Source organism: Tursiops truncatus, chromosome 5 (assembly GCF_011762595.2).
Source record: "Tursiops truncatus isolate mTurTru1 chromosome 5, mTurTru1.mat.Y, whole genome shotgun sequence".
In the NCBI taxonomy this organism is placed as follows: domain Eukaryota; kingdom Metazoa; phylum Chordata; class Mammalia; order Artiodactyla; family Delphinidae; genus Tursiops; species Tursiops truncatus.
The window spans coordinates 134,958,748-134,971,343 of NC_047038.1; the positions used below are offsets into that span (position 1 = coordinate 134,958,748).

The 12,596-nt window shown below is 42.0% G+C and overlaps 3 protein-coding genes across 9 annotated transcripts in view; 1 reads left to right on the forward strand and 2 right to left on the reverse strand.

The window, feature by feature from the left end:
* ETFDH (electron transfer flavoprotein dehydrogenase) overlaps positions 1–564 on the reverse strand; it is a 35,119-nt gene extending 34,555 nt beyond the window's left edge. For 3 of the 6 annotated variants that reach the window (XM_019926356.3, XM_019926351.2, XM_073805619.1), the window contains exon 1: positions 385–564. In XM_019926356.3, the coding sequence (XP_019781915.1) occupies positions 385–418 (34 nt within the window). In that variant the 5' untranslated portion in view covers positions 419–564. The remainder of the gene's footprint in view (positions 1–384) is intronic. The other 3 variants (XM_019926353.3, XM_073805618.1, XM_073805617.1) reach the window with 3 other exon arrangements.
* A 200-nt stretch (positions 565–764) lies between these two features.
* On the forward strand, positions 765–4,355 carry C5H4orf46 (chromosome 5 C4orf46 homolog). The gene is made up of 2 exons (XM_019926358.3): positions 765–1,253; positions 2,620–4,355. The coding sequence occupies exons 1-2, from the start codon at positions 1,053–1,055 to the stop codon at positions 2,773–2,775; spliced, it is 357 nt and encodes a 118-aa protein (XP_019781917.1). The 5' UTR covers positions 765–1,052; the 3' UTR covers positions 2,776–4,355.
* A 3,178-nt stretch (positions 4,356–7,533) lies between these two features.
* RXFP1 (relaxin family peptide receptor 1) overlaps positions 7,534–12,596 on the reverse strand; it is a 96,145-nt gene continuing 91,082 nt past the window's right edge. For both annotated transcript variants that reach the window (XM_073805615.1, XM_019926350.3), the window contains one exon: positions 7,534–9,638. In XM_073805615.1, the coding sequence (XP_073661716.1) occupies positions 9,337–9,638 (302 nt within the window). In that variant the 3' untranslated portion in view covers positions 7,534–9,336. The remainder of the gene's footprint in view (positions 9,639–12,596) is intronic.

Sequence of the window (12,596 nt, forward strand, 5' to 3'; positions counted from 1 at the left end):
GCTGGTGGCAGAACGGTTCAAATTCTTAAGAAAGGAGTAGGACGACTGCCAAGACGCCAGCCAGCTGAAGACCAAGGGGAAAAGCTGTGCAAATGTTAGTTTACCCATTTCCAACTCGGCAACAGACTACGCCTGGGCTTCGGGAGGGGGCTCAGCACTGGCGCTCGGGGAGATTCCGCGGCGGCGCCGTGCTGACAAGTTTCCTCCGCCCGTGACCTCTGGCCTAGTTAGTTGTCAACTCTGCAGCTGGACGAGCCGGGGAGGAAGCCGGGGAGGAATCCAGGGTCCGCCGGGCGCTGACCGCGCGACCTCTGCCTTGGTTCCACCCAACGACGCGGGCCCGCGACCTCGCTCCCCTCACCCGCGCGCCCAGACCCCGCTCACCCGGGCAGGCCAGCCTGGCCAGCGGCACCTGCATGTTCACTGCAGTCGATACGCTGGCGGACGCCGCGGGAGGAGCTCGCGCTCGGCTCGCCCGGGCGCGTGACCTCTAGGCCACGGGGGGCGCCATCGCCCGCCTGCACGCGCGGAGTCTCCGCCTCCCTCCTCAGCGACTGCTCCGCCTTCATGGCGCTCCCGCCTCCCTCTTGCTGTGCACTGGCGCCGCGCGAGACGCGACGAAGGCAGTGCTTCCGGGTCACGGACTGAGGGGGCAAGGGAAGAGACTCCAAGTCCCGGCGCTGCCCGCGGCTGCAGGCGACGCGGCCTCTCACCGGGGCGCGGCCTCTCACCGGGGCGCGCGGAGGCCGCCGGAGCTCTGGGGGGCCGAGACCACCAATCCCAGGGCGCTTCGCGCGCGCAGTGCCAAGAAGGTGGGGCGGAGCAGCGCGCACGGCACCCTGGGAGGTGTTGTCTTCTGCTCCGGGAGCGCAGAGCTGCCCGAGGCGCACTCACTGGCACCTGATTGGCTGTCCCGAGAAAGTGACAGGGCTTCGCGGCCCAGGGCCGAGAGCGGCGAGGAGGCGGGCCAGCTGGGATTTAGGCGCGAGCGGTTGAAAGTCGGTTGGTATTAGTTCGGCCGCCGAGGTGCCGTCCCACCCCCAGCCCTCTCCATGGCGGACCCGGAGGAGCTGCGGCTTTCCCCGCAGCCGCTTCGGCTTTCCCCGCAGCCGCCGCCCTCCTCTGCCTCGTCTTCAGACGCGTCTTCAGCATCTTCCCTCGGCACCCCGGGGGGTTTGGACCGGACGGTTCCGAACAGGAACAGCGGCCGGCCGGTGGACCTGCTGGAGGAGGTGGAGCTGCAGATCGGAGACGTGAGTGCGGCCGGCGGGTCCGGGCTGGTCCCGCCCGTGTTCAGGATTCGCGTCGGGAGTCCCGGGCATCCCTCCCGCGCCGCGCCGGCGGTTCTTCGTGCTCGGCTGCCGGGTTCCAGTCCGGCGCTGTAACCCGAAACCGCGCAGTTCGCGTCGCCCGCCCCACCTCATCTGCGGGGCTGAGGGCCAGGCCGTGATCCCTCTGCCGGGACTTAAGGCGCCCCCGTCCCGGTTGGCCGCCTGCCCAGAGCCCGCTGACAAGGCGATTATCTGTACGGGCGGACCCAGTCAGGACGGGTCACTCCCCGCCCGGTGGTCCAGACGGCTTCCACTAACGGGGCAGAGACCCCTCCCCGGGGTGTCTGCTGGGACGCCGGGTCTGGACGGCTTCTGTTGAACCTCCAATTTCCAAACCCCTCCTCCCCGAGGGGTCCCGGTTTCACGATTTAAGGTCAAGTGTAGGGTGTGTCTTAACTGGGAGACCCTCCCGTGCAGATCAGAAACTGCGGAGTGAACTCCGTTAATGTCTCGTTGCTCAGTCGGTATTTGTTGTTCTAGAAGATGGCGAGAGTGCTGCAGCAGTTTGTCTCTGCTGAGCAGGCTGGTTCCAAGTGAGTGCGTAGAATGCAGTGCGGATGTGTAACTTGAGGGTCTGTTCTTTGGTCTGTACGTTTTCACGGTCTGCCGCGTTCACAGGTAAAGACAGTGGAGCACGGCCCTTGGTACCCACGTATCGGTAAGAGCTGTGTCATAAGAAGACCTTCAGATACTTCTGGTACTTGGTGTCAACGGGCCCAAGGCGTCTTGTTGAGCTAAATGAGACTCTAGTGTATTTTCAACGAAAAAAAATGCTGACTGCTCATGTCTCATCCGTCATGGATTATCTTTCTCGCAGACATACTTCCTCAAAGCTTCATATAGAAGAACTTCTGGGACTTCCCGGGTGGCCCAGTGGTTAAGAATCCGCCTTGCAACGCAGCGGAGGCGGGCCTGAGCCCTGGTCTGGGGACTAAGATCCCGCGTGCCACCTGGGCATCTGAGCCGCGCGCTGTAGAGCCGGCGCCGGACAGCTAGTGAGCCCGCGTGCCCCAGGGACGAGCCTGCCTGCTGCAACTAAGACCCGGTGCAAGCAAAGAAGCAACTAAATTTAAAAAAAAAAAAAGAAAGAAAATTTCTTAGGTTCCACGAGCTGATCAGTTCCAAGAGCTGATGTTTTAGTTTGTAGATTTTTTTACTTTGAAAGAAAATAACTTGGGCATTGGATTCGAGGTTCTAAGTTATTTTCAGGTTGGTTTATAAGATGTGGAGAGAATTTTTTTAAAAAAAAGCTTCTATTCTTTGACTTTTTTTTTTTTTATAATTTCAGGCAGCATTTTCATTAACCAAACTTCTTGAAGCTGCATCTGCAGTATCAGCTCAAGTGGAAGAGCTTGCCTTCAAATGTACAGAAAATGCACGTTTCCTTAAAACATGGCGGGACCTCTTGAAAGAAGGCTATGATTCCTTGAAGCCTGACAACTGATTTGACTGTAATAATCCATGCCACCTCATTTATGATGTGTGCACATGTACCGTGTGGATAGGATAACCACCAGCAGTTCTGTATACAGAAGATGAAATTTTTCTTGGTTTTCTTCATTTTGTGAAAACAGAATATGATGTTATTTTTGATGCTGCCCGTTTATCTTTAAACATTTTCTGTTCTCTAAACTTTCAAAGATTCTTCTACGGAAGTTAATTTAATCAGTAGATAATATTAATAATGCCACAGTGCTACCAGTAGCAGGTGGACCATTATTCTCTTCAGTTTGCAAGAAGATACCAAAACTTGCAGAGTTTGAAGTCGAGCTTTATTATATGGACCAATGTTAGATTCAGCTCCATTAGGCTAAATTCCCTAGAACCAATGATTGTGTCTTATTACTTATATATGTCCAGCAGCTAGAAGTCTGTTACACAACAATCACTAAATGTTTGATGAATAAGAGTTGACAACATAATTAAAATCTGTTTTTTCTTCCTATTTTTAGCATAAAGATTATAATTGTTTCTCGAAAAGATATTTGAGTCAGAACCTCATTGACCTGAAGGAAAATATTATCTTTTTTTTTTAAACAGGATTTTGAACTTTAACTGTTGACAGCTTTTTATAATATATGATAAATATTTTTCACCCTTCTATGATGCTTTCCAAAAAAGCGTTTACTGAAACCTGTCTTGAAAGAATGCCTATTTTTTTCCCTAAGGTTAACTGCTTTTATGGATATTTCTCATATTTGATGTTGTTATATGTTTGCTCTCTTTAAAGTGCCTTATCAAAATTGTGGCTCTGTATTATTTTGGAGCTTGGCAAGTAATAATTCTAAATATAATAATTCTAAACAAGTTACTTTTTTTTTTTTTTTTTTTTTTTTTGCGGTACGCAGGCCTCTCACTGTCGTGGCCTCTCCCATTGCGGAGCACAGGCTCCGGACGCGCAGGCTCAGCGGCCATGGCTCACGGGCCCAGCCATTCCGCGGCATGTGGGATCCTCCCAGACCGGGGCACGAACCCGCGTTCCCTGCATCGGCAGGCGGACTCTTAACCACTGAGCCACCAGGGAAGCCCTAAACAAGTCACTTTTTAAAAATGCATCAAATTTAAATGGTGTAATTATTTTCCTATTATTCGATCTTCATGACAGTGTTCTATTTCACTTGTCCCGTATCTTACGTTGCGCTCCCTCTCTCTCTCTTTCTCTTTTTTGGTGGGTTTGTGTCGTATATGTCAGTGATTGAACCAACTAATTCTCTTGCTGTGTAACTTCTGGATGCCTCCGATACAGTATCTTACTTCTCTGTAGGTAAGGAGGTATGTACGGAACTATATTCCCAAGCCCCACAATGGGCCTGTGAAAGGGGACACATGGATGGGCAAAGGATAGTTTTGTTTAGCATATTAGGTCATGGTTCTTGATTAATTTTTTTAAGTTAAGGATAACACATATGGTGTGTTCCTATACCAAAGAGATGCTTGTTCTGATATTAGAAAACTGTTTTTCTTATGTGTCATGAAAATTGCAATTTTTAAAATGTACAAAAATAAACTTTTGTTCAAACCAAATGTTATTTCCATTTCTTTGGGTTCATTATTTTAAAACTTTTTACTGAAATATTTCAAACCTAACAGGAAAGGTGAATGATTTGAAGAACACCCATGTATTCTCACCGTGTGGATTTACTGAATTAGCAGTTGGTATGTTTTCTTCAGATCTATGCATGTATGTAACTGTTAGATGCATTTGAAGCTTGTTTTGTTACCTCTTTGATCCCATCCCCTTCTTCTCTCCCCAGAGATAACCACTGTCCTAGAGGTGGTGCATATTCTAGTTTGCGTTCTTGTATTTTTAATACGTATACACGTTTTCATAACACTGCAAAGTACTGTCCTGAAACTAATACTGTAAATCAACTATACTTCAGTTTAAAAAAAAAAAACACTACTATTTTGTGTATGTAGTACAGCCTCCAGAGGGCCCCAGTGGTCTTCTCTCGCCTGAAACCCATGGCCCTGTAGAGTCTCCCACGTTGAATAGTGCTGACTTGTGTGAGTACCAGCCTATTGAGGAAATGCAGTGTGATTTCCCAGACCATACCTTTTGTCCATTTTTCTGTTATGTTTTGTGTTTCCCTTATGGATTTGTAGGTATTACATATTTTGAATACTAACTAATGATCCATCATGTATGTTTCAACCATCTTTTGTAGTCTGTGGTTTATTTTTATATTTGATTATAGAGTCTCCTTGAATAAACATTTTTCATTTTAATTTGATCTCACCAATCTTTCATAATAGTGTTTTCTGGGTCTTGTCTAGGAAATGTCATAAAGATGCTCTCCTATATGTCTTTCCAAAAGTTAAAAAAGTTTGTTTTTAATGTTTAGGTGTTTAATCCACCTGAATTTCTTTTTGCTTATGGTTTAATTTTCGGGTCTTGTTTTGTATGTGTATAGGTGTTCCTCCAAATACCATGTTTCAAATGCTACATGTCATTCGATTGCCATATAAATGCCTCAGTCTGAGCTCTCTATTCTTTTGATCTATTTGCTTGATCTCAAGCTAAGATTCCCTGTAACTTCCCCTGTTTTGGCTGTATCATGAGTGTGATCTGTACTACTTTGGTTTTTGTGTGAGTTCCTCTCCCTGCCTCCCCCATGTATGTTTTTTTTAAGTTAGAAAAAGCATGTTAGTTGATTTCTAATTTTATTTAATTGCCATCAGCTTGGGCTAACCCTGATTTCAGGCACTGAGCCGTCTATGGACACTTTAGTTAATTCCTCTACCAAACTTATAGCTGCTAATGTTGGAGCTCACAGGCCTGCAGCTCCGCTCTGCTTATAGTTTCTGTTGCCCGGTAGGGTCCACAGAGAAGTTCATCTTATTTTCAAGAGTGGCTTTTAAAGAAAATCATCCCGTTGTATATTTCTTTTTGCTCTGCTTCATGGGAGAGATTGGGGAAGAGCTCAGAGCATAAACATTTCTTAAAGACTTCAGAAAAAAATTTAAACTTAGTAGCTCATTGCCAGCTCTATACAAACCTCAGACAATTTATTATTCTGACTGATGTAAACTTTTAAAAGCCTCAAGAGGCTGAAGTCAATAAGATGGAGTTTTTAGCATTAAAATAGTGTATTTAGTTTCAAAAGTTCCTAGTATGAAATATGTATCAGACAGTATGCTGGGAGCTTTATAGACATTATTTCATGTAACCATATTAGCTCTCTGAGGAAAGTGATATTATTCCCATCTACAGAATAGAAAACAGGCTGAGATGAAATAATTTGCCTGAGGGCCTCTGACACCAAAACTAATATGCTTGTCTATAACATACCTAGCGACCTAGCTTTTGGTTAGACCTATTAATATTCAAGGTTGTGATTTTATTTACTCTTCCCATGCGATGGTTTATGTGTCAACGTGGCTGGACCACAGGGTACCCATATATTTTGGCCAAACATTCTGGGTGCTTGTGTGAGAGCATTTTTGGATGAGATTAACAAATTGGTAGCCTGAGTAAAGCAGATTGCCCTGCATAATCTGGGTGGGCCTCATTCAATCAGTCGAAGGCCTTGGAAACATAGCTCTTCCTGCCTGATGACCTGTGAACTGAGACATTAGCTTTTCCTGGTTCTACAGAGCTTCTGGCCTTTGGACTTGAACTAGGACATTGGCTCTGCAGGTTTTTGGACTTGCCAGCCTCCATAATCACATGAGCCAATTCCTTATAATAAATCTCTTTATATATGTAAGCAAATATATATATATATATACACATTTGTTGAGAGCCTACCACATTCTTCATGTGGAAAACATTGGTATCATTCCGTGTAAGAACAGAAATGACTCAGACAAGGCATATTTTTAACAGAATTAAAGTTCGGGTAGTTTATTTTCAAAAGAAATCTATATAATTATTCAATAAATTTGTTATGTTTTTGATTCCAGTATTTTCATGTTTCAGACATTTGGGGGGTATTTAAAACTACCTGAAAACATTTTATTCCTGTGTAATGTTTTCAAATTATGAAAGCAAAAAATTTCAATAGCTCAGAGCTAAAAAGTATCTGATGAACTTGCCGACCACATGAACAGAAGGTAAATTCATCCCCTGATGACTTTCTCTGTAGAGTAAAAGTGTCCTATAGAGTAAAACATGTGGATCTTTTCCCCCTGAGGTTCAGGTCCTGAATCAGTGCATTATGGCCCTTTTTTTCTTTTCCCTTAACTGCTTTATTGAGATATAATTTACATACCATAAAATTCACCCATCTAAAGTGTACAATTCAGTGGCTTTTCATATAACCGCAGAGTTGTTTATCTACCACTACAATCAATTTTAGAACTTCTTTTTGCCCAAGAAGATACTCTGTACTTCTCAGGCATCATCTCCCCAACCCTCCCACCTCAGTAACCTCTGATCTACTATGTCTCTATGAATCTGCTTATTCTAGATATATAATGTAAATGGAATCATACAGTCATTTGAACTTTTTGTGCCTGGTTTATTCGCGTTCATCGTGTTATAGCATGTGTCAGAATTTATTCCTTTTATGGCTGAATAATATTCCATCATATGTATACACCACATTTTGTTTATCTCTTCGTCAGTTCACGGGCACTTGGGTTGTTTCCATCTTTTGGCTGCTGTGAACAATGCTATGATGAGTATCTGAATACAAGGATCTGAGTCCTGTTTTCTTCTGGGTTTATACCCAAGAATGAAATTGCTATATCATATGGGAATACTATGATAAGTTTTTTTTTTTTTTTTTTTTTTTTTTGGTACGTGGGCCTCTCACTGTTGTGGCCTCTCCCGTTGCGGAGCACAGGCTCCGGACGCGCAGACTCAGCGGCCATGGCTCACGGGCCCAGCTGCTCCGCAGCGTGTGGGATCTTCCCAGACCGGGGCACGAACCCATGTACCCTGCATTGGCAGGCGGACCGTCAAGCACTGCGCCACCAGGGAAGCCCTATGATAAGCTTTTGAGGAATCACCAAACTGTTTTCTACAGTGACTGCATCATTTTACATTCTGACCAGCAATGTAGAAAGGTTTTCAATATCCACGTCCTTGCCAATACTTGTTATTTTCTGTTTTTGTTTTTGTTTTTCTAAATTATAGCCCTCCTAGTACGTGCAGTGTTATCTCATTATAGTTTAATTTGTATTTTCCTAATGATTAGTGATATTGAACATGCTTATTGGCCATTTATGAATCTTCTTTGGAGAAAAGTCTATTCAAGTCCTTTGCACATTTAATAAATTGGGTCGCTTGTCTTTTTTGTTGAGTTATAAGAGTTCTTTATATATTCTGGACATTAAACCCTTCTCAGATATATGAATGAAACTTCTTTCATTCTGAAGATTGTCTTTTCACTTCTTTTAATAATGTTTGTTGATGCACAAAACGTTTTAATTTAGATGAAGCCCAGTTTATCCATTTTTTTTCCTTTTGTTGCTCATGCTTTTGTTGTTATATCTAAGAATCCGTTGCCAAATCCAGGGTTTGGAAGATTTCCCGTATATTTTCTTCTAAGTGATTCATGTCATATTTATGTCGTCAGTTCGTTTTGAGTAAACTTTTGTATACGGTGCAAGGTAGGGGTCCAAATTCATTATTTTGCATATGGATATCCAGTTGTCCCAGCACCATTTGTTGAAAAAACTGTTCTTTCCCCATTTGATTGTCTTGGCATCTTTGTTGAACATCAACTGACTGTTAAATATGAGGGTTTTATTTCTGGACTCTCACTTCTGTTCCACTGATCTAAATGTCTATCCTTGTTCTAGCTTTTCTGACTCATTCCTTTGCCATACTTTTATTCTCTTTTTATGATCTCATATAATGGTGCTTATTTAAAGCAAAAAGACAACTGGGAAGGAAGAGACAGAGAGGTGCTGTTTTGAGTTAATATCAGAGCTCTTTTTTCATAGTAATAAATATGTTTATTGGCTCTCAAGTATACATACTTGAAGAGAGGTAAGATGAGTTCTTAAAACAAAATGTCTGTACTTTGCTAATAATCAGACATTTTTTCTGATGCTAGTATACTGATTATTCCAAAACCATAAACCTTTATTTAAGAGTGTCTGTGATTCTCACTTTTGCTGGTAAGCAAGACAGACAAAGCTCTACCTTAAACTAGGAGCTGCAGATGGACTTTTTATATTCTTGTAGTTAAATACAACTTAACATTGCAAATTGAAAAGATTCTATACTGTCTACTCCCAGGAATTTACTGCAGTGCCATGCACACAGTGGGTACTCAATAAATGCATGGTAAAAGAATGAATGAACCTTGAAGTAGATTTCTCTTAGTTTCCTATCCAAAATATGTACCAGTTTATACACATTACCAATATAATTTATTTCCCTTTACATGGGCATCAGTCATTTTGATTTTTTCCCAAACAGCCTCATGTCCATGTAAGCTAATTTATTTTAGCCGTTATTATAAATTATTTTGTGGAATTTATTTTATCCTAATAAATCCATCATAAAGCATCCCACAATATTCTCTGTGTAGAAATAGGTTTCAGTCGGTTATGAATAGGAATTGAGTCTAGTTGATTGAGAAATGAGTGATAGTTCACAGGGGTCTGTGAAAAGAGCTGGCTTCATTAGCTCAGAGGGCATCTCCTGCAGGGGCCACATTTCTACCCAGATGAACGATGGAGCGTATGTCTTCTGACTTCCTTTGCTGTCAATAGATCTTCTCTGTCTGTAGTTATACCAAAACTGATGGATCATTTCTTTGAATGGTCTTGTGGTCAGAGTATAGAGAATTGGGTTCAAAGCACTGTTGATAGGCAGAATAAAAATCACTACCCAAGACGTTATGGTACCTGGAAGAGAAAAATGAAATTCCTTGAGTGTTTATAGATGTTTACAAGGTATGGAGACACCTTGTCCTTGTTTCCCCTAACCCCCCAGCCCCCCACACTGACTTCTGAGTCTTATTTTTTTTCCCCTTGATGTCATATAATTAAATACCAAGTCTGTATGTGTTTCCAGGACGCCAGTGTTTGAGGGAGGTGCTAACACTATCAAAAACCAGGTTTTTTTGCTAAGTAGCTTTTCTCGAATACATCAACAAAAGTATTCTATTGGGTAGAAATGTGTTTTACCAAGTGATTATATATTACTCAGATATGATTCCATCTTAGGAAAAACAATATTGTTTAGTATTTGAATCATACCTTTTCAAGTGTTTTAATTATTAGATAGTACATGTAATATTTCTCAGAATATATAGACTTAGCTTTAATAGATTTCTTTTCTGCTATTTATTTGGTTTGAAAAACACGTATGCAGTTTTAGGCTTTTGACTAGATATTTATTGCAGTGAAAACATCTTTGGCTAACCTTATCTTAAAATTACTGCAGTATATATGCAACTACCTAATACTCAGATTTTTATTATAATTTAATTTATGCTGTCTTCCCTCTTTTACTTATAAAATGTAAGGCACTATCACCACCAACCATGGGATAAAGCAAAATTAAAGTTGTATGTTTATAAATTTTTAAAGTATGAATATATATTGCAGTATACATACAGTTAACAGGATTTTATACATTTTTATTGTGGTAAAATATACATAGCATAAACTTTTCCATTTTAACCATTTTTAAGTGTACAGTTCAGTGGCATTAACTACATTCACGTTGTTGTACCACCATCCATTTCCAAAACTTTTTCATCTTCCCACACTGAAACTCTGTACCTTTAAACACTACTCCCTCCCCCCTCCCCCCCTCCTCCCCCTAATCCTGACAACGCCATTCACAAACTTTTCATCTCTGTGACTCTGACTACACTAATTACCTCATATAAGTGGAATCCTACAGAATCTGTCCTTTTGTGACTGTCTTATTTCAGTAGCATCATGTTTTCAAAATCTATCCATGTTGCAGCATGTATCAGAATTTCCTCCCTTTAGAGGCTGAATAATGATCCATTGTGTGTATATAACTCATTTGCTTTAAGCCTCCCTCCGTTGATGGACCCTTGGGTTGTTTCGCTCCCACATTTTGGCTACTGTGAATAATGCTGTCATGAACATGGGTGTATGAATGTCTGTTTGATTCCCTGCTTTCAATTCTTTTGGGTATATACTCAGGAGTAGAATTGCTGAGTCACATGGTAATCCTATGTTTAAGTTTTTGAGGAACCACCATACTGTTTTCTACAGCAGCTGTGCCATTTTACATTCCTACCAGCACAAGAGTTCCAATTTCTCCACATCCTTGCCGGTACTTGTTATTTTCTGTTTTTGAGAACAGCCATCCTAATGAATGGGATGCGCCTTATTTTTAAATATCAAGAGTGCCTCTTCTGTCGTCTCTCACACTCTGGGGTAATGTTCCCTAAATTGCTATGTATTTCAGGAAGAAAAATTTCTTATGTTCTAAAAAAAAAAATGAAGTAATTATTTGATGATAATTTTGACCTGTGTTCCTTTCTGGTCATCTTAAGCATGGGATTATCAGAATTTCAACACAGTGAGTATAATTTATTGGAATCATTGTTCCTTTGTTCCCATAGTCACTATGTTTTTTGGCATTTGTGGAAAAAATTGAACACGTGGCAGCCTCCAGCTTGCACCAGGAGAAGCTGTAGCCCCCGCCATGCTCTGGCTCCAGCCCCCCAGCCCTCAAGGCAGCAGCTGCCAGTGGCCCAGGAGAAGCCCTGGCTCACATGGGGCTCTGACTGTAGCCCCTTCGTCTCCAACCCCCAAACCCCCACCAAGGCGACGGGCTTGACATGCCCCAGGAAAACCCTTGCCCCTTTTGTTTCAGATTCAGCCCTCCCACCAAAGCCACTGGGCATGTGCAGACCGCATAGGGGTGCTCCCACATAAGGACACAAATCAAGCTCAGGATAGGCAACTGTTTTGCCTAATTTCACAGAGACAAACAGAGAAAGTCAAACAAAATGAGGTGACACAGGACTATTTTCCAAATTAAAGAGCAAGATAAAACCCCAGGAGAAAAACCAAAAGAAATGGAGATAAGTGAGTTACCTAACAAAGAATTTAAAGCAATGGTCATAAAAATGTTCACCCGCCTTGGGAAAGGACTAGAGGAGCACACAACTGTAACAAAGAAACAAAATGTAAAAGAGAACCAATCAGAGCCGAAGAATACAATAACTGAAATGAAAAATACACTAGAGGGTATCAACAGCAGAGTAAGTGATACAGAAGAATGAAACAGAAGAATCCTTAGCAACCTGGAAGACAGAATAGTGTAAATCACTCAATCAGAATAGCAAAAAGAAAAAAATAATTTAAAAAAAAATGAGGATAGTTTAAAGGACCTCAGAGACAGCGTCAGGTGTACTAACATTTGCATTATAGGGTTCCCAGAAGGAGAAAAGAGAGAGGAAGGGGGCAAAAAATGTATTTGATTAAATAATGGCTGAAAATTATTTAATTTAACCTGAAGAAGGAAGCATCTGATCCAGGAAGCACATAAAGTCCCAAACAAAATGAACTCATATTTCCTGAGGAATACCTCAGGAATACCTGAGTATTGCATATTTCTTCCTGATGCACTATTTTGCAAGGTATTCCATGCAAATGGAAATCAAAAGAAAGCCAGAGTAGCAATACTCATATCAGACAAAATAGACTTTAAATGGAAGACTGTTACAAGAGACAAAGATTGACACTACATAATGATCAAGGGATCAATGCAAGAAAAGGATATAACAATTATAAATGTATATGCATCCAACATAGAATCACCTAACTCTATAAGGCAAATATTAATGGACAGATTTTTAATTTCTTTAAAGG